Source organism: Oryzias latipes, chromosome 6 (genome assembly GCF_053564925.1).
Source record: "Oryzias latipes strain Hd-rR chromosome 6, Olatipes_Hd-rR_3.1".
Lineage (NCBI taxonomy): Eukaryota > Metazoa > Chordata > Actinopteri > Beloniformes > Adrianichthyidae > Oryzias > Oryzias latipes.
Window position 1 is genome coordinate 8305867 of NC_136242.1, and position 21530 is coordinate 8327396.

The 21530-nt window shown below is 44.8% G+C and overlaps 1 protein-coding gene across 4 annotated transcripts in view; it reads left to right on the forward strand.

The window, feature by feature from the left end:
* LOC101171906 (Golgi apparatus protein 1) overlaps nucleotides 1-20806 on the forward strand; it is a 36434-nt gene extending 15628 nt beyond the window's left edge. The window contains exons 9-27 of one of the 4 annotated variants that reach the window (XM_023955566.2): nucleotides 711-832; nucleotides 975-1076; nucleotides 1307-1460; nucleotides 3430-3471; nucleotides 4704-4928; nucleotides 7133-7195; nucleotides 7642-7755; nucleotides 7834-7922; nucleotides 8215-8332; nucleotides 8465-8557; nucleotides 8649-8786; nucleotides 10680-10803; nucleotides 10879-11021; nucleotides 13984-14085; nucleotides 14440-14547; nucleotides 14703-14823; nucleotides 15585-15691; nucleotides 18083-18246; nucleotides 20299-20806. In XM_023955566.2, the coding sequence (XP_023811334.1) occupies nucleotides 711-832; nucleotides 975-1076; nucleotides 1307-1460; nucleotides 3430-3471; nucleotides 4704-4928; nucleotides 7133-7195; nucleotides 7642-7755; nucleotides 7834-7922; nucleotides 8215-8332; nucleotides 8465-8557; nucleotides 8649-8786; nucleotides 10680-10803; nucleotides 10879-11021; nucleotides 13984-14085; nucleotides 14440-14547; nucleotides 14703-14823; nucleotides 15585-15691; nucleotides 18083-18246; nucleotides 20299-20422 (2253 nt within the window). In that variant the 3' untranslated portion in view covers nucleotides 20423-20806. Of the gene's footprint in view, nucleotides 1-710; nucleotides 833-974; nucleotides 1077-1306; nucleotides 1461-3429; nucleotides 3472-4703; nucleotides 4929-7132; nucleotides 7196-7641; nucleotides 7756-7833; nucleotides 7923-8214; nucleotides 8333-8464; nucleotides 8558-8648; nucleotides 8787-10679; nucleotides 10804-10878; nucleotides 11022-13983; nucleotides 14086-14439; nucleotides 14548-14702; nucleotides 14824-15584; nucleotides 15692-18082; nucleotides 19538-20298 lie in introns of those variants that run through there. The other 3 variants (XM_023955567.2, XM_023955568.2, XM_078948352.1) reach the window with 3 other exon arrangements.
* Nucleotides 20807-21530: the final 724 nt, after the last annotated feature.

Genomic DNA, 21530 nt, shown 5'->3' on the forward strand with positions numbered 1-21530 from the left:
ACTAAGTCGCACACAGCTGCGCACACATGATGGGCACTGGGAGCGATGTTGGAGGCGTTTCCAGACGAGTTAAAAAAAATGTTCATGCAAGAAAATTTTGTTTTGTATATTTGAGAACATGACAATAGTTATAGATTAAAAATTTGATTAATGCGGATAAAATGACGCTAATTTGTCTGTAGTTAATCGTGCTTTAACACAATAACATGACACCCCTAGTTCATGTTGAGCGTCTATGCTGCTAAAACACTTATTGAAAACAAAGCTGATCTGCTGGTGTGAAGAATGATCCTTGAGGTGCCAGTGATGGTGATGATGAAGAAGAGTCATGCAGCTGTGGTAAACAGTGCTTCTCTCCGCTCTCTGTCAGAGGTCAACCTGCTCTGGACAGCTGATTTGATGAGTCAGCCCAGACATGCAGAAATATGTCTGGGCTGACTCATCAAATAAATTTCTCATTTTGGAAATGAAGCAGCAGCTTCATCATTTCCTTAGCCGCTGTGAGAGTCTGGCAGTGTAGGCGGCAGAGTTTGTCAGCCTAATGCTCACCAGTCGATCCGCTGGGTCTTCGGCCCTCAGAATGGAGGTCAAACGGCGCTGCAGAACGCTCTGCGTTAAGCAGAAGTTTCAACAGTTGGACCACATGTGAACATTCTCCTCCTTCATCTGCAGCTTTTCCTGACTGTTTTGTTTCCATTCTTTGTCTCCAGCTTCAGGTACTGATCCAGGAAGCCGACCCAGGTGCCGACTATCGCATTGACCGGGCACTTAACGAGGCCTGTGAGTCCGTCATCCAGACGGCCTGCAAGCACATCCGCAGTGGAGATCCCATGTGAGTCCCCTGTGGGTGGTGCATCGGTGGGCTTGGCACTTGGACTACAGTTGTCTTTAAGCCCTGCTGGAGTGTTTTGTGAGCTGCAGGCTGTGCTGCTCCCCTGGAAGCTGCTCTGCAGTGTGTTCTGCTGATTCTGCAGGATCCTGTCGTGTCTGATGGAGCATCTGTACACGGAGAAGATGGTGGAGGACTGTGAGCACCGGCTGCTGGAGCTGCAGTACTTCATTGCCAGAGACTGGAAGTAAGTTCTGTCTTTAGCAGGGTCATAAGGGTCACTGTCTCCACATTGGGGGTCTTTTTCTGCTGACCTCACTTTGTAGAATTTTTTTTTTTTTTTTTTTGGTTTCCTTTCTTCAGTTGTTGAAGTAGAAAAAAAAAAGTTTTTTTCTGCATGCTTGAAGGCTCTCAGCGGACGGTCGAGCGCAGATCCAGCTGCTCAGGCTTGTTTTGACACTCTGCCTTCTCCCCCAGGCTGGACCCCATCCTCTACAAGAAATGCCAGGGCGATGCGACACGTCTGTGCCACACTCGCGGCTGGAATGACACCAGTGACATCATGCCGCCTGGCGCCATATTCTCCTGCCTGTATCGACACGCGTATCGCTCCGTTGAGCAGGGCCGGCGGGTGAGTTTCCTTGTCTCTGGTCACGCGATGTGTTACCGTGAATGGAAGTGGGGGCACCCTGCTGGAACCGAAGCATGATGACCTGCTGACCGACTTTATGTCAAATCTTCGGATCCTGTTGAGTCATATGGTTCTGATTTCTGTCCCATGCTCATTCCTGTAGATGTAGCGAATGTCCTTGTGCTAACTGCCCTCAGGGGTGGATAAGGGGCAAATCTGTATGTGGCAGGCAGGCGGCCGCACGTGAAGCCACCGCAGAAAAGATCATAGACAACCCAGTGAGCCCACAAGGCAAAAATTACAATGGATGTTGGGTCGTTGTGAACACTTAAGCAACACTTAAGGGGGGAAGTAAGGGGGATGTAGGTGAAGCTCGTCATACAGGAAAACCCCCCCCCCCCAAACCCTGTGCAGTCTGCTGGAAGCCCGTCAGTGCTGTTCACGTGATAAGTGTGCACTCTTTGTGTGCAGTCTGACTGCTAGAAATAAGGAAATTAGACACTAAGATAGGGGTGTCAAACTCCAGGCCTCGAGGGGCCGGCCTCCTGCTGCTTTTTCAGAAATCCTGTCTCATCTGCTGTTGATTACATGAAACAGGTGTGTTAAGCCAATAAGGAGCTTCAATGGCAGGTTGATTGGAAAACATGCAGGACACTAGCCCTTGAGGCCTGGAGTTTAACACCTGTGCACTAAGAGTTAGGTATGCACAGTATATCGCAAATTTATCGTAATCGCGAGATCAAGCTGTGCAATGCGCATATCACAAAAGACGGCAAAGATTGGAATAAATGGTTGCATTCAATCTGCTAAAACAATCTTATGGCCGTTTGAAGTATTTAATTAATCAAATAAATCCATTTATGCATTTGACCAATCAGATGGAGCCCTTTTATGATAAATGTTGGCCTCCAGTGCAGACGAGTGTCAATTGGAGTGTAATATTTAAACTGTTTCAGTGAAATGGAAATTATGTCTTTGGTTGTTTTGCTATTTGTTCATATACCGCTAGTTATATAGTCATCGCAGTATTGATCACTAAAATCGCATATCGCAAGTTTTCCTCATATCGTGCAGCCCTACTCAGAGTGTAGTTCGTGTGAACATCCTGTATCCCGTTAACAACCCGTGCAGCATTTGTGCGGTCAATAATGAGCCAGTACTCGCCCCTTACCAACAACTAGAGGACGGTGTATGGCGGCATCACTCGTATGTCACAGGTGTGTGAGGCTTACAGTATTTTTACAAATACTTCACGGTGCACTTACCCCACACGACAATGGTACGTTCCATTTTCATGGCACACTTTAAGATGGCCATATGAGCCTTAAAGGAACTGCAAGACACACCAGTGCTCCCCTTAGGATGCAGCCGAAACCCCAACACCAGAAACCCCAACATGCAGACTTTGCTCCAAGTCCTTCGACATCCAGGCTGGTGAGCCTCATGAAACCAGCGACAGCTGCCGAACGCTGCAGAGGCCAGTCGGTCACAGAACTTTTAGCAGTAATCACACCAAAAGGGGGCTACTTTGAAGAACCTACAATATGACATATTTTCAGTTGTTTCACACTTTCTTTTTATGTATATACTTCCACATGTGTTAATTCACAGTTTTGATGCCTTCAGTGTGAATCTAAAATTTTCATAGTCATGAAAATAAAGAAAACTCTTTGAACGAGAAGGTGTGTCATCACTTTGGTCTGTACTGTAGTTCTATCTGCATGGCAGTAAAAGTTTCAAACTAAAACTAAAAGTATTGGCTTCTGCTGAAACCCTTAAAATGTAAATGAATTTAAACATGTAGAATGAAAAATATGGATCAGTATTCAGAGAGAGCAGTGGTTGTTCCGTACGATGTTTCATGTTCATATCAGTCTGTCTTGACACAGATTAATTTGTCTGTTGTCTGTGTGGAGGAGTGTTGTGAGAGTGAGGCATGATGGGAACTGACCACAGTCTGCTCTTGTAGCTCATCAGTGATGCCCCTGGAACAGCACAGCAGGGTTTGACCGTGAGTACGTCTGTCGTCTGATCTCTGCAATCCTGGACTGTAATTCCTATCAGCTCCACAAAGGGAAAATCGGGTCTCTGATGACGGTGGTGAAAATCATCCAGTTCATGTTATTAAAGATCATATTTCAATCCTGTTTATAATCCAGATCCTGTGATTAGCACACTCGTGGCAGTGCTCTGTCTCTCACACCACCTTCTCATCAACATGGAGACGCTTGAGTCTGAACATTTGACATCTTAACCAGACTTTTTTCAAAAACAGGAGGGTCTTCCCAACATTTCTGTCCCGGTACCAATTGGGGTGTGACGATAACCGCATCACCGCGGTGATGAGGTCATCACCGTTATGATGACCTCATCACCACGGTTTGGGAATGTTCTGCATATGGTGCGTGATTGGAACTATAATAAACACATTCATCTTTGCTGATAATTTACTTTGTCTGCTAGACTTCAAGGGTTTCTGGGGAAACCTTTTATTACTGTTCTCCTCTCACTCCCTCTTGCGCTGCACGCGCTCCCTCTACTCACACACACACACATGCGTGGTTTCAGCAGCACACAGACATCCTCATTTTACAACAGAAGTTTCCTCCTGGCGAGGAAATACGACAAATTTACTGCGTTCTAATTATTCATTTCCATTGTATTCAGCTGCATCCGTTCTTGAGTGCGCGACGCTGCCGCCCGCTGGAGGATTTTGTGTGTGTGTGGGGGGGGGGGTCGCAAGAGTCCCAACACTGCGACTCTTGCTGGTTCATCACCGCGGTGGTCAAAATCCCACACCGTCACAGCTCTAGGTACCAACTCTGAAGTCTTTCTGTTGAAAGGATGGATTAGTGTGAGAGGAGGACAGTCTGTAGATGGAGATCTGGGAGTTGGTTGCTGCTTCATTCAGTTTTCTTGTGGATGTTCATCCAGTCATTAAAAATCTTTAGAAAACCAAGAACTGATGGATTTTGCTAAACTGGAATTGACATCTCAGACTTCAGCTGTCTGCTCCAAGCTGCTGTCAAAGTTCTGGCTGTTGTCCACTTTGACTGCAGGTTCCCTGATTTTTATTTGTTTGTTTGTTTGTTTTGTTTTGTTTCCCACATTCAGACATGGGGGGACTTTCGGAATAAGTCTCTCCATTTCCAGACTCACTTTTGTGGATTCTTTTTATTATTGATGTTTTTTTTGACACCCTAACTAAAAAGGAACAAATGTCCTTTTTTCTTCTTTCTGCAGCTGTCTCGAGACTGTAAGGTGGAGGTGCACAGGATTCTCCACCAGAGGGCGCTGGACGTGAAGCTGGACCCTGAACTGCAGAGGCGCTGCATGACAGACCTGGGGAAGTGGTGCAATGACAGGACGGAGCCGGGGCAGGAGCTGGACTGCCTGCAGGACCACCTGGAGGATCTGGCGCTCGACTGCAGGGACGTAGTGGGGAACCTGACCGAGCTGGAGTCAGAGGTTAGACCCCTGAGAACTGCCGTGCTTTCAAAGGCTTTACTTTGACACTCGCACAAAGTTGGAAAAAAAACTAAATATAATTTATAAAAAAGGAAATCCATCCCAACAGTTTTATATCCCTACTTGAACTTCATGGTTGCCACAGGTGGTGAAGGTGGTGCTTATCAGGGTGTAGACTGCTCCTCTAACCCTTTGATTTGAATGTAATTGCGTGTGTTCAGATGAGGTGTTTAATGACAGAGATGTTGCAGTGAACTGGTCCTGTGCAATGTGCAAACTCACATAGAAGTTGTGGAGCTGAAGCTCGTCGAGGAAAACGAGCACCAAACCAGCAGCAGCTCATCTGTGGCTGGAAAGATCTAAGAAAGCCCATCCCTGCTCAGAAGAAGCAGGCGCTCTTGTCAGGATGACATTTGAAGGTCTTGTGAGCATTTAAATCCAGCCTGTACATCTCAGTAGGAAGGTCCAGAAAACACAGGTGGATGCCTCCAAACACCTGGATTACTGGCTCCCCGACACCATACCTGTGATGGATTCACTTAAAGATGCGTCAAATAAAAAAAAAAAAGATGCATCAAATTAGCCCTGAAACACCTTTTTTTAAGGGTTTAAAGAGCTTTAAAACTGTCATATTAAATTAAATCTCCTCAAAATTGGTATGTTTATGAATTTATATCTGCCTGCTGTGGAACTCCATAATGAAATCTTCCAAACAGCCAGGCCTGAAAAGCCAGGTCCGTGGTATTTAACTAGATATGGGTGTGTTACACAGCGTTTAAACTAACCTCGTGATGATGAGTGTCCGGTGTCGAGACAAAAACTACTTACTGTGCGGACACAGAAATTCAAATACAACCCACCAATCTCCTGACGTGTTCCTGTTCACCCAAAGGAAACAACGACACCCCTCCTAAAAAATAGGCCCCCACACACAGCAAACAACACCTTCACAGAAATGTTGGCTTTAACTTTTCTGCCAAGGATCACATAAGAGGAATAAGGTATACGATTAACATACAACCAGAAGACAGTTTCAAAAAAAGCTCAAGTTAAAAGTTAAAGTCCCATCATCTGTCACACCTAGGTGTGTGACATTTGTTCTCCGCATTTGGCCCCTCCCCTGGGGTAGCGGTGAGCTGCAGACATTTGGTGGTTTAACCCCCCAATCCAACCGCTTTATGCTGAGTGTTGAGCAGGAAGGCACTGGGTCCCATTATTAGAGTCTTTGGTACGACTCATTCTGGATTTGAACTCACGACCTTCCTGTCACAGGGCGTACACTCTACCACAAGGCACTGAGCTGGTATGACATCATGGTTTATACAGGATGTCTGCGGCGATTCGAAGTGTATTTGTTTTTATGTGTAAATGTATCTATATGTGTGTATGTGTAGTCATAGAAAGGGGACAGACCATAATACCAATCCATGTGCTCTAGAGGCTTTACGTCTTCTCACTCCCTTTCAAGTTTGTCTTTTTTTTTGGTGCTGTCTTTCCTTTTAAAGTAGTCTTGTCCTCGTCATCATGTAGGTTCTATTCTTACATCCAGTCGATGGTTCAGGACTTCAGTTTAGACTCTTTTCTGTTCTGCTCCTGTCTGGCTGGAGCTCTGGTCACATTATGAACTCCTGTTATTTGGTTTCTTTTGTATCTCATCCCATTACCAGTGCAAATGCACGTTTTCTACCGACACAAACATAAAACCAACATTTCCATGTGAGACGCATTTGTCCATGTTTACACTCTCCTGACGTCATCTTTCACAGCTCTGTCTTGAAATAGTTTTGGTTTCCTGCTCTTGTCATTTCTCCACCAGAATAAGGTACAGTGTCCCCTTCACCTTTGATCGTCATGGCACGTTGTGTTCCGCGTCCTGATTGGCTGTAGACCTGGTCAATCAGTCTTCTCCTGCACAGAATGCAAAGATGATCTTTGCTTTCCTCCTCTAACAATGGACTCATTTTTCTAAGAAGGTTTAAGAGTTTCAGTAAGTGGATCAAGAGTGTAGTGAGACGTTTTACCGCCTTAAACCATTATAGTAGGTGTTAAATATAGAGATGACCACTTCTGGGATTATTGAGGATGGTTTATAGAACATAACTCCTGCGATAAGCGAGGGAGCACTGTATTTCTGAGATGGAATTGCTCCGCCTCCTCACCCCAAGTCTCTGTTTTCACTGGAACTCCCCTCTTTGTCCCAACAGGACATCCAGATCGAGGCGCTGCTCATGCGGGCGTGTGAGCCCATCATTCAGACGTACTGCCATGTGAGTCCACCCATGTTTTTCCCCATCAAAGCAGCTTCCAGGCAGGACGTCTGGACATGTTCAGACTCTTGGTCCTGAACCTTTGCAGAAACAGCAGAGGTGGACTGAAGAAGTTCAATGATAAATTGTTTATTTGGTTGAAAAGTAACCATAATCAGAACAGTGTGATCACTCAGGAAGTGTCTGTTTTGTGTTAAGGAATTCAAATTTTCTTTTCAAATGTTTCCATTTATTATTGCCTCATTGCTGTGGTGTGTGTAGAAACCTTTCTGACACACACAGCTGAAAACCCAGAAGAATAGATCAGACTAAAGAAACCTATTTAGCTGGGCCTGCGTTCTGTTCATGGACGTGCAGTCCGTCGTGCAAAGTCACGTCTCCATTTAGGATTCAGATGCAGATCTGCCGGTCCTGAAACGGTTCCTTTCTGCTCTCTGTGCTGTTAGGAGGTCGCTGACAACCAGATCGACACGGGCGACCTGATGGCATGTCTGGTTCAGAACAAACACCAGAAGGAGATGAACGAGAAGTGTGCTGTGGGAGTCACGCACTTCCAGCTGGTGAGCCCACCAGTTCAGCCGCATCTTGACCTGTGCGTCTGCAGCTGGATGCAGGAGTGACCTGTGCGTTTTCCACAGATTCAGATCAAAGACTTCCGCTTCTCCTACAAGTTTAAGACCGCCTGCAAGGAGGACGTCCTCAAGTTGTGTCCCAACATCAAGAAGAAGTAAGAGGCTTGAGGCTGCAATCACAGCATTGATCCTTTGGGCTGCTCAAATGCACAAGTCTGGAAAATAAAAAAAAAAGCAACCGATAAGAGATGTGAACTAGCATCTTTTTCAGAGCTAGAAAGCAGCTTTTTCCCTTCAGACACACTTTCAGTTCTTTGCAGCTTCTCAGGTTGGACCCCAAAAAAGGCTGGACTCTTCCTAAAGCCCCATCAGAAGTTTCTTCAGATCTCTCTCAGACAGCGGTTCTTCACACTCTGAGCTGCTGTCTGGATCTTTGTTTTCCCCCAGGGTGGATGTGGTGATCTGCCTCAGCACCACGGTGAGGAATGACACCCTGCAGGATGTCAAGGAGCACCGAGTCTCTGTCAAATGTCGCAAACAACTGCGGGTGGAGGAGGTGGAAATGGTGCGTACACTCTGTCAGTTAGAGTTGGTGTGGAGAGACGTCTTATGGGGCCAGACGCACACTTGCAATGCAGCCAGACGTTCAGACTGACACTGGATGTGTTTCATTTTGTCATCCACATTCTGAATGCAGTCAGAGGACATACGCCTGGACCCAGAACTCTATGAATCCTGCAGGCCAGACATCACAAAGCTGTGTCAAAACGTGGCTCCTGGCAACGCACAGGTCAGCTGCTGCGCCCCACCCCACGTGACTTCAGCGGTGATGCGCAGAGCTTCTTCCTCAGGCCCTTATCTGCCTTTGATTGGTTCTCCAGATTATTGAGTGTCTGAAGGACAAAAAGGAGAAGCTGACGCCGCGCTGCCACCAGAAGGTCTTCAAGCTCCAGGAGGTGGAGATGGTGGATCCTGAACTGGACTATCAGCTGATGAGAGTTTGCAAACACATGATCAAGGTGAGCTGATGACATCACAGCCTGTCCTCCTCTATTTCTGTGTTTTTGGAGGATTTCTGTTGCTCCTGGCAGCTGTTGTCCACTTTCAAAACTGTTTGGCACTATGATCTGAGGTCAGTATGAACCAGGGCTTAGACTTCACCAAACTGTGGATTGATGGAGGGAGGGAGGATAGAATCGATCGATCCCTTCCTATCTTCAATCAATCAAACATTTAGGGCAGGGGTGTCAAACATACGGCCCGCGGGCCAGAGACGTATCGCCAGATGGTTCAATCGTCATGGAAGTCATGAAGAGTAAAAATTATAAGGATGTTTAAAAAAAAAAAGCACGTTTCTAGTCCATTCCTGTGGCGAGCAAAGATTTTTAAAAGAAATAACCAAAATGCTCAATTCCACCACTAGGGGGAGCAAAAGAAAAGCAAAACAGGTGAAACAGCTCATCTCCGCACATGCCAAAAGCTAAACCTAACAGCTTTGTGTCTGGGTAAGATGCAGTTTGGTTCCCAGTGACCTTCACTGCTGTGAGATTACTATAAGAAAGATCAGTAGTGACACAATAATGACCAAGATGTTGTCAAAAAGGTTGAAGTGAAGTGCAGAGCTTTCCAGGAAAAAGGGTCAGTTTTATTTCTTCTGAGCTGAATGCAAAACCTGCATGCTATTTAGCACCACAATGAGACTCCCCATAAAGAAAAGTTTCACAGTTTGCAGTTACGAAAAGAGCAGATTTACCAACTATTATCTGGACTGAAGAACAACCATCTGCATTTACTGCAGCTGTGACGCCTGTGATGGAGCAGTGAAATACACCTGATTGCAGACAAGTTGGAGCAAACATCCAAACCATTTTCAGATGCTGAACTTATTGAAAAATGCTTAAGGCTGAAGAAGTCTTTTTCCCAAAAAGCAGTCGACCTTTGCCAACACAAGTCTGTCAAGGATTAGGATTGCAGAAACAACATCTCTAAGAAGGAATCCATTCAATCCAATTTTCAGTGGCTGTTGATGAAAGCACCGACATCACAGATATATACAGCTATGCATATTTATTATTAGAGGTGTTGAAGAGACCGACACAACAGAGTTTCTAGACTAGATGGACACAACAACAGCTGATGACATTAGTCAACTCTCTAGTTACTGCACTGGATGATGTTGGAGTGAACTGGTCATGTGATGTCAGTCTGGTCACTTGTGGCGCCCCATCAAAGGTCAGGAAGGAGGCAGGTGTTGCCACAGAATTCAGGCAGAATACCAGGAGAAGATTCTTGGACATTTCGTTGTCTTGACAGTAAATATGTTTCTGCTCAGGATCTGAATCCTGATATTGATGGCTGGGTGAAGTTTCAGGAGAGAAAGGAGGTTAACTCCAAATTCTTATGTTCACTAATGTTTGCTAGTTTAATTTAGTTTAATATTTCATTGTTTCGCACATTTAAGGCAGGTGTTTCATTTTGTCCATAGCCCCTCTTGTGTTTATTATCAGGATTTCTTTAGTGTCAGATGTAAAATATTCAATCTGTGTAAAATTGAATAAACCAATTTTAAAAAGTAAAATGCATTTTATTGGAGATCCATTGGCCTCTGTGAATGAATGTGTCATACATAGTAAATGATTAGGCTACCATGTTGGTTGAGGGATTTTTTCCAACTAAGTAAAAAACAAAAAACAAAGCTGTTTTTGCTTTTATGTTACTGTTCCGGCCCACTTGGGATCAGGCGGGTTGAATGTGGCCCCAGAACAGAAAAGGGTTTGACACCCCTGATTTAGGGTGTGCTCTCGGACCACTTTGTTTGTGTAGACTGACACCGTGTGAGCAGACTGATGTGTATCCAGGGCCCCTGCAAAGGACCAGCAACCTAATTGGAATGACTGTTTTGTTGTTTTCAGCGCTTCTGTACCGAGGCAGATGGCAAAAATGTTCTCCAGTGTCTGAAGCAGAACAAAAACAGCGAGACAATGGATCCCAAGTGCAAACAGATGATCACCAAGAGACAGATCACCCAGAACACAGGTACCGCCTCCCTCGCCCACTCTGTAATGCGCGACACAGTCGACCCGGCTGTGAGGAACCTGTTTGTGTGTGCAGACTACCGGCTGAACCCTGTTCTGAGGAAAGCCTGTAAGGCGGACATCCCCAAGTTCTGTTCGTCCGTCCTGAACAAGGCGACGGCTGACACGGAGCTGGAGGGTCAGGTCATCTCCTGCCTCAAGCTCAAATACGCTGACCAGGTGAGAGCCGTGGTTGTCTGATGCCTGTTCAGCCGGACTCCCAGGTGTTTCCATCGTTCAGGACTAAATCACTGGAAAGAATGTTTCAGTACCAGACAACTGGATCCCAGTAAATCACTTTATACCATGGATATTCCTGACTACACAGGTCTGCAGCCTTCACTGACAAACGCAGCACATTTGTGCTATTATTATTGTAAAAAGTAAAGTTTTGGTCTCAGAGAGAATCACAAAGTGCTATCAAACACCGGATAATTAGGCTTCAAATGGATTTGAATATACACATGCATCCACATACACTAGTAAATAGTTCAGTTATTTCTCCTCATCATAAGTAAACATATTTGCCCCTTTTTCATATTTTCAAACATGTAATCCCACCCCTGTTTGGCTTTGTTTAATTTCTTGACCTAAAGGATCATGATCCAGTTCTTACCTTCTAACCAGTTATTGATCATTTACAAACACAGATTTAGGACAGAAAAAAAATCCATGAGAATCAATAAATTCAATGACAAAGATGAAGTACGTAATCATTACATAAATATGTGCAGATTATTTATTTAAAAAAGATCTAAGTAAAACAGGGTAATTCAAAAAATAATTTTTTACATTTAACATTTTATAATCGTAGGGAATCATTCATTTAAATCACAAATCTGGAAACAAAGTGGAGTGATGGGATAAGAAACCAAATCATGTATCATCGCTGATGTGTTCATGTTTTTATTTTTTATACTTTTATTTCATGTAGTCCTTTATGTTGTAGTTTTATTATTATTTGGTCAAAGTCAGTGTCCTTGTCACACATGGGCGTTTTTTTGGAAACTTTAGCATTCAGCCTGGTCAGATGGTCACTCTGATAAATAGTAGATCCCTTGAGCTTTTTCCTTCATTAGAGGAAGTTTGTGTTTTTGATTCTCAAACCTGAGGATGGTCGCGGGTTTATCCGTCTCCTTTCTCGGGGGGAGCGGATGGCAGGTCTCCATGGTGTTTACATCCAGGGAAATCCCTTTATGAAGATGGCGTCATCAATAGTCGATGTCAGTTTTATAACCGTGAAAAGTCAAGCAGAAAACAAAAAAGCCATTACTTGCATTTAAAGGTGAACTTCGGGGCACACCCCCGTGAAGAAACGCGTTTCTCCTTTGCGGCACAGTGCCACGTGAAACACTCTACCGGTGTGGCCAGACCCAACCCCAAGTTTGCTATGACTTCTCCTTCAAGAAACACTTTCAGGCACCGCTACAGCTTCAAATGCCCCAACAACTGGAGCAATAGGGAGGAGCCAGAGGGGCAGGAGAGGAAGTCACATTCGCATACAGGCAGTCTCAACTGTGTACTGCATCCCTGTGAAATGTGTGCAACCGATGAAATGTAGACAAAGAAGAGCAACTTCAAATCTGACAACAGGATTTTAGTTCTGCCTTTATAAAACATCAGCTTGGGTGTAAGATATGCCAGGGCTCGACATAGCCATTTGTCCGCTGGCCCGGTCCTGTTTTTCGAGCAGTGCGGACCACAAGACTTTACTTTTCACTTGTCCGCTCGGGCCACTAAAATATCTAACGGTTTATATATTCTTCACCTTTTTCAATAAAGTAAATTTTGCGAAAACGTGTAAATTTACCTCGTCTTCATAATTTAGTTTTTCTGCTAGTCCTGTGTTCAGACTTCAAGGGTTTCTATGGGAAACCTTTGATCACTTCTCCTTCTCTCCCGCCTGCGCGCGCGAGGCTTTCACTGCCGAGCACCACGCGGCACGCGCTCACTACTTTTTTTTTTCAAACTTTATTGATTGTAACAATTCAATACAAAACAATGTTAAACAGCAACAACGAAGGCACAAGCCAGTGGGTTATTATTACATTTGATTATAAATCCGACACTGAAGAGAGACTGAAGCATGTCAGAGATGTGGAAGACATGGCAGGAATAGATAGGAATATGTTGGATGGAGTAGTGGGTATAATTAGTAGTATGGACAGCAAGATATTTAATGAATGCATTGAAGATGAAACTGTATCCACTAAGCTTTAAGCTGAATGTCAAAGAATCAAAGGCAACTCCAAATACCTGAATCTCAGACTCAAATGCAGTAGAATGTTAAACTACTTAATTTTGTTTTTCTTTACAACACTGTAAGCAGTAAGTATTTCTAGTTAGCTGAATGATCTCAGTTAGACCTGCACAATATGAGGAAAACTCGCGATATGCGATATCAGAGATTAAAATTGCGATAACGATATAATTTGCGGTATATAAACAAACAGCAAAATAACCAAATAACCATTCCCAGTTTAAAAATTATACTCCAAATGACCCACGTTGACATAGGTTACAAACATCTAACATAACAGGGCTCCATCTGATTGGTCAACAATGTGAAGGCGTCCATCCGATTGGTCAAATGCATTAAGGGATTTATTTGATTCGTTAAATGGTTCAAGCTGCCATTAGATTGTTTTAACACATTTAAGGTTTATGATTTATTGCGATATTTGCCGTTAGAAGCAGCATGAAAACTTCTGAACTAGTGTTACCTACTACACTGCAGTGCTCTCTTCAAAACATCTGAAACAGACTAGAGCAGATTTAAGTTTGATATGGTCTATTTTCAGTCATTGAAAAGTGTAGAAATAAGTGATGTCACCAGAATGCACCAAATTGCACCATATTAAAAGTTTCCGTGGGGGCATGCCCCCGGACCCCCCTAAAGTTGCAAGCACCTGCGGAGCGGCGGGTCCCGCTATGCGCGGTGTAGGGCCAGTAACTTTCAGGCAGGGCCAGTAAGTTTCAAAAACTACTGGCCCTGTGGGCCAGTGCAAATTTCTGGGCTATGTCAACCCCTGTATGCTATGGCTGAATGAAGTCTAGGACAGTTGGACAGGAAGTCACACCCTCCAAAGGCTCTGAGAGCGACAGCTGGACTGTTCTAACTCTTTTTGTGGTGTTGTTGCAGCGACTGTCGTCTGATTGTGAAGATCAGATCAGAGTCATCCTTCAGGAATCAGCGTTGGACTACAGGCTGGACCCACAGCTGCAGATCCACTGCTCGAGAGAGGTGGGTCCTCAGTCTGCACCCACAGCATCAGCGCACAACCAGATCCTCTGGAGTCTTACACGTTGCCTTCTTTGTTAAACAAAGAAAAGATTGATCACCTTTAGGTTTTTAAAGCGAAAACTTGCTTCTGAGCAGTTGTTTGTCCTCAGAGTGAACATTTTGAAGTATATATCTCATGATGTTTGATCTTCTTGACAAACTGCTGCAATCCCATTCAAATCTGGACCTAAAATAAGTGTAGAACAATACAATCAGTAGCCTTCAGGACATCGCCGTGGGACTAGAAGTTCATGGGAGGTTTAACACTGAACATGTTTCATACTGATGCTTTGGTGGGCGCCTTTGTGTCTGCAGATCTCCACTCTCTGTGCAGAGGAGGCTGCAGCACAGGAGCAGACGGGACAGGTGGAGGAGTGTCTCAAGATCAACCTGCTCAAGATCAAGCAAGAAGAATGCAAGAAGGTAGTAAACGCATCAGCTGCCTTCACTGACTGATGCAGCTTTTTGACCTCAGGGCCCCCTTCTTTCAGCCATGTAAATGCTGTCATGTTTGGAGTGAGCCGAGCTTCCTCTGCTGCCGCTCATCCTCCTCTCCTTCACCTGTTTTCCTTGCACAGGAAGTGCTGAACATGCTAAAAGAAAGCAAGGCGGACATTTTTGTCGACCCGGTTCTTCACACGGCCTGCGCTCTGGACATCAAGCACCACTGTGCCGCCATCCCCCCCGGCAAAGGCCGACGTGAGTGCACTCCACCCCTCTGTGCTTTGACAGAATGGTTTTTCTCCTCACTTCCTCCACATCCCTCTCTCCCCCCAAACAGTCTGGAGGGTAAACAAAGCTGAAAATTAACCTCAAAAATGGGAATAAAATTGAATTTAATCTACATCTTGATTGATGTAGTGGACAGGATGAGCCCCATGTTACAGTAAAAACTGAACGTAGCCACTAAAGCAGTGCATCGACAGCCCCCCCCCCCCCCCCCCCCCCCCCCCCCGCAATCTCACGTGGATTTTTGTGATAATTGTGGAATTAAGAATTAAGAACAAGGAAGTGAAGACTTTAACCACTTCTGATTGGTCAGACTGATGACATGTGATTAAGCCTTCAAGAATGATTGGCGGATACAGTTAAAGGGGCGGGACTTTTCCTTACACAGTCAAAGCTGCAGCTAAATCGCGGTACCGTGATTCTTATCAAAATGTCTTTAATAGAATCAAATAAACACAAAGAAAAAGTAATTTTAAGATCTTTTATATTCCTAACTACTCAGTGTTTTATCAGGGCCTGTTTGGATGAACAAAGAGCTGATTTCCTGGAGATGGGAAATGTTTTTACATCAGTGAATGAGGGCAATTTCCCACGGCACACTTGACCATCTCCCACGGCACACTAGTGTGCCACGGCACACTGGTTGAAAAACACTGCACTAAAGGACACCTGCTGACCGTATATGGTCATGCTGTGACTCCACTCAGCCTTGCTGTCTGTGTTCCCCTCAGATATGTCCTGTCTAATGGAGGCTCTGCAGGACAAACGCGTTCGTCTGCAGCCCGAGTGCAAAAAGAGACTCCAGGACCGGATCGACATGTGGAGCTTTGCTGCTAAGGTGCATGAAGTGTGCATGTCAGAACGGTTCAGGGGGGGGACAGACACTCACACACACACATCTTCACAGCTATGTAGATCTCTGACCTGCTGCATGTGACTGGCTGTCTGAGGGCCGCAGTCTCAGAGGTTTTGATGCAGTCATCAATAGAACAGAATGTATCTGGCTGATCTGTCATGACTGAATCACAAACGTAGACGCTGTTCCCTCGTGGGATAACCGTTCAGCTGTATCACAGATTTATAGTGCAGCTTTGCCTGCTTTTTAAAGTGCATTGTGTTCTGTATTCTGATTGGCTTTAGACCTTGTCAGTCATTCTCCTCCGTGCCACGTCTCCTGATCAGAATGCGTTCAGTTTGCCACATCAAACTAATCTGCAAAGCAGGCGTACTTGCTTTCAGCCAATTCAATGTTATTCATAAATGTCTACCAAAGAGGAAGTGATAGAAAAAGCTCCCAATTTACATTGGCTGAAAGCGAGCACACCTGCTTTTCAGATTAGTTTGATTGACAGATACATTAGCCAATGGTGACATTAGTTGACCTGCAGCGTGAAGAGAGTCTCAATATTCACCGTAGAAAAATCTCTCACAAATGTGGGGAGGTTTGTGAATTCTCCAATTTGAACGATCTGTGAGTTCATATTACAAGTGTACCTAAAAATGAGGTGTGTGAAGCATCTATTGTGCATTTCTGAAAATGTATTGTGTTTTTGTGAAACACAGCGTGCACATTTGTGAAAAACACTTATTGTGCATGTGTGAAACACAACATGCGCATCTCCAAATGAATATTGCACGTTTGCATAAAATTACAGTTGTGAATCAGAGCGTGTGTATTTGTGAAACGGGTTGTGTGCATTAATGATTATTGAGACTGAATTAACTCCATAGTTTTTCAGCATTAAGTTAATTTTCATGGCAAAGGAATTCATGATCACTCTTCATTAGGGGTGTAAGAAAAAGTCGATTTGGCAATATATTGCGATATTTCGTTTGGCGATACTTGTATCGATTCAAAATGCTGCCAGGACGATATTTATTTAATTATTTGTGAGTGTCCTTCAGTGACTGACTCTTGTTGTCCACTTCACCCTCCGACCGCTAGTTGGCAGCAGAGAACATGGAGCCTCTTTGAGCAGCTCTACTCCACACAAGACAACAGGAAGACTGCAGCCAGAGGCAGCTTGTTCTGTTGTTATGAGACATGAACTACTTGTTTTTGCTTGGGATGAGAACCAAACAGAAACTTTGTGCCATGTTGCTGCCAGCAACATATAAAAACGTGGATTGTGGTGCTTTTTAGCGGCTCAGATAAATACGAGTGAAGCGCGGCAGCGGCTAATAGGCTAGCTAATAGGCTAATGCGCTTAGAATCGACTAACATGCTATCAGCAAAACGGGCTGAAGTTCTGAAGAGCCTCCCAGCAATGGATCCTAGTTTAGCACCCTGATGGACCACAGTGATGTGTACAACGCTCTGAAAAAAAGGCAGACATCGTGGCGAGGAGCGATAGTTTACTTCTGTGTGTGAGAAGCGTGGCTGCAAAGGTGCAGCAGAGCAGACTGATATGTAAACAAAGCAGCTTTGCCACATTAAAGCAACTTTCCTTTATGCTGTCATGCTGCCTCATCATCACACTTTATTGTTTTTAGAAAGAATCCGTGCCCCCACCCACCCACCCACCCTTTATTTTTGAATCACCATTCAGGCTCCTGAACCGTTTAAAAGTACTGGAGATGCTACATTAAGTAATATTGAAAATAAACAGCATTTTCTTTCCCCAATAGAAACGTATTGGTTAAGACACATTCATTCTTTTTTTTTTTCTTTTACTGAAAAATCTTTTTGGGAAATCAGACGAAGTTGACTGTTCCCTTTCTATATTTTAGGTTACCAAAATAAAAGCGCTATGAATTTGCTTTGGTAAACGCAACTTTTTTATGAGATACACTTGCAGTGCTTAACATAATGATCATTGAATAAACTGAATTTGACCATTTTATTACAGTGGAAGACTTTGAAATTCAGGTAGAGTCATATTAAAAACAAAACAAAAAACATTTCGGTAAAGTATCGGGAAACGTATCAAATCACCAGACTCTTGCCAACACTCCCCCCTACTCTTCATAACCTTTTAGGAGTTTATGCAGATAGCTTTTACAAAACCTTAAGCAGCAATTTTTATTTATGTTACTCTCCAAACTGTAAATGCAAACACACAACCTCCTTATTTTCAGCAGACTCCTGGCCTGAGAAAACACTGGTCCATCCCGGCAGCAGCTTTGTGGGGACACAAATTAACATTTGTGGAATTTGTAACATTGGATTGTACTTTTTGTTGAGCGGCAGATGTTTTTAACCTGTGCATCCCCCCCCCTCCCCTTGCAGGTGGCCTCTGCTGAGGGCTTGTCCGATCTGGCCATGCAGGTGATGACCTCTCCGTCCAAGAACTACATCCTGACTGTGATTGCTGCCGGCGTGGCACTGCTCTTCCTCATGGGGCTTTTCTGTGGGAGAATCACTAAACGGGTCACTCAGGAGCTGAAGGACAGGTAGACCCCGCCCACTCTGAAGTCTGGACGTCCCCTCTGGAGACCCCCCTTCCTCCCTGAGCAGGCTGTCAGGTCATCTGTACTGCTTCATTTGCCCTGCTCTATCCTGGTTCCTTTCAAACTTTCAATTTCTACAGAGGGTCCCCACATGGGAATGACGTTGCCCCCCCACCACCACCAAACTAAGTGGGTGTGGCCAGTGACTGTGCCGCAGTGCTCACCCCCCGCTCTTCAGTGCGCCACACCCCCAGCCTCTGCCATTTCCTTTCTGTCCCCAGTCTTCTTTGAGGCTCGAGGTTGGAGCTCCTGACCTCCCGCTGCGTCTCCTCACCCCCCCGCTTTGCTTTGGGGTCGGAGTCAGGAGGTGGGGGGAGGGGGCGAGGGGTGGGAGATGTGTTGTAAATGTGTAGAAAGTTTGATGGGAAATGCTCGTGTGAGAGCAGACTTTTGACTCCAGTCTTTTAATGACAAGAATATGTGAGAGAAATCAGAGCTGATTCTAGCCCCGCCCCCTTCTGCGTTTTGATCTTTTTTTCTTTTTTTTTTGGGGGGGGGGGGGGGGGGGGTCAAACTGCACTCATGTGTTTGATTCTAATGCCACTAGTCTGCCATGTGGGTGGAGCCAACATGCCACCTGTCCTTCAAGTCACAAAATGGAGGGAGGGGGTGAATCCCAAATGTTTGGCACTATTGGGCTGTAAGCTCCTCCTACAAGGGGAGGGGCATCATCTGTGGTCAATTCTTTTTTTCCCTTTGTTTTAAGCAGCTGACACGACAATATCAGCTTTCCTCCAGTGCAGTCAACACAACAGAGCATTACTCACAACACAACACAGACTCGCATAACACAACAGAGCATTACTCACAACACAACACAGACTCGCATAACACAACAACAGAGCATTACTCACAACACAACACAGACTCGCATAACACAACAACAGAGCATTACTCACAACACAGACTCACATAACACAACAGAGCATTACTCACAACACAACACAGACTCGCATAACACAACAACAGAGCCTTACACACAACACAATACAGACCCACATAACACAACAACAGAGCATTACTCACAACACAGACCCACATAACACAACAGAGCCTTACACACAACACAATACAGACCCACGTCACACAACAACAGAGCATTACTCACAACACAACACAGACCCTACATAACAACAACAAAGCATTACTCACAACACAACACAGTCCCACGTCACACAACAGAGCATTACACACAACACAACACAGACCCTACATAACAACAATAAAGCATTACTCACAACACAATACAGTCCCACGTCACACAACAGAGCATTACACACAACACAACACAGACCCACATAACACAACAACAGAGCATTACACACAACACAACACAGACCCTACATAACAACAATAAAGCATTACTCACAATACAATACAGTCCCACGTCACACAACAGAGCATTACACACAACACAACACAGACCCACATAACACAACAGAGCATTACTCACAACACAATACAGACCCACACAACACAACAACACAATAGAGTCCAACAACACAACACAGTCCCATATAACAAACAACACAACCTCAGAGATGAGGTGAGGTTCCACGGCAGACTGCAGCGGTATTCCTTCTAAAACTGGTCCTGATCCCGGCATGCTTTTGGCTCGATCGGAGTGGGGTCAAACGTGGATTGTGGTCCCGGCCCGTGTGAAGGCGAAGCATGCCCCTCTGGTGCGGTGGGATCTATGGTGGGGAGTTGGCAGAGCAGAAGTGGGTGTTGTGGGTGCTGGTTTGTTCAGAGACTCTAAAGAAATGCAGAAGTTCAGTCCAGATTCTTAAATATGTGAAGATGATACTGGAATCATTGCACATTTTGTTCTTTTATATCTTTGAATATATATATTGTTCTGTTGTAGCCTTATTTATTTGTAACTCATGGTCCATAGTTTTCTGTCAGCTGAATGTTCTGCAGTTGCCTTTTCTTGCGGTTGAGAGGAGCCCCCCCCCGTATGGCGTCTGATCCGGTCCTCTGCTTCCTGTCCAGCTTGCTCCTCCCGGCTCAGACGTCACCGTTGACAGATAAAGACTGCGTGTCCCTGCGTGAGCGGGACAGATGCTGCAGGCCCGGTCCGGAGGCGTGGGTGCTGGACTGCAGGGTGACACCGTAGAGCCTCCGGGTGACGTTTGCATCTCATTGGAGGGTTCTGCATTCACCCCCCTCCCATCATTTCCTGCTCTCAGTTCTTCATCTGTTTATCAAAGTGTGCCTAATCACCGTCCTGCTGTACAGAACCTCCCAGAACCTGCAGCCCCTTGAAGAGCAGTGTGTGCGCGTGCACGTGTGTGTCGCCCTGTGCTGGCGGCTGCTCAGCTTCACATTCTCATGACTGGAAGGTATCATGTTTTGTCTGTGATGAGATCTTTTGTAAAGCGGCTCCGTACCTGAATACATTCAGCTCCTGACGGTCCTTCCTCCTCAGATTTAGTCTGTTTTGTTGCTCTGTACAGATGGAAAGTGAACAGTTTAATAATAAAGTCTGCAAGGTTTCTAATCTGTGTTGGAGTTCTTCCAAAGTGCTTCTACTGCTCAATCTGCTGAAGGACGGATGTTCCCCAAAGCAAGACAGGTAGCAGTTTTTCACAAATGATCGAATCTATGAATGGGTGGACATCACACGGTATTTCTTTCCAACAGATATTTCTAAACCTAATAATTGCCACTATTGGGTAAAGTGTGTCAGATGATGCTGGTTACAAAACACAAATACTCCAATGAGTGAATGAACACGTGCACTGACGTCCTTCAGCTCACTGTTGTGGGTGGAGGAGAAAAAAATGAAAGTTATTAAAGACGATGAGAGGGAAAAAAATGATAAAAGAAAACCAGATCAGTATTTTGTTAGAAACCTCAGCAGTAAATGTGTTTTCTATTTTAGTTCTAACCATTGGGTCAGACAGGACTGGACTGAGTGGCCCCGCCCCCTTGGCATTCCAAACGGGAGGTAGCCGCTGGAGCCAGAAGAACTAGCAGCAGCTCAGACCAGAGACCATGTTTTTCATTTTTTTTTTTTTTTTTTTGACTTGTCCTGTCCAACAGCTAGGCAAACAGATGAGAGCTGAGGGCCTCTTGTGTTGGACATATTTTATTTTAACAAGAGGGGTTATTCATCTTCAGACAAACCAAAGGTATGTCTGAATAAACCCCTTTTGTAATTGAGGCCAAACTTTATTAATTTCAATCATGTTTGAAAATCTTTGGTGTTGGACCGGACGGAA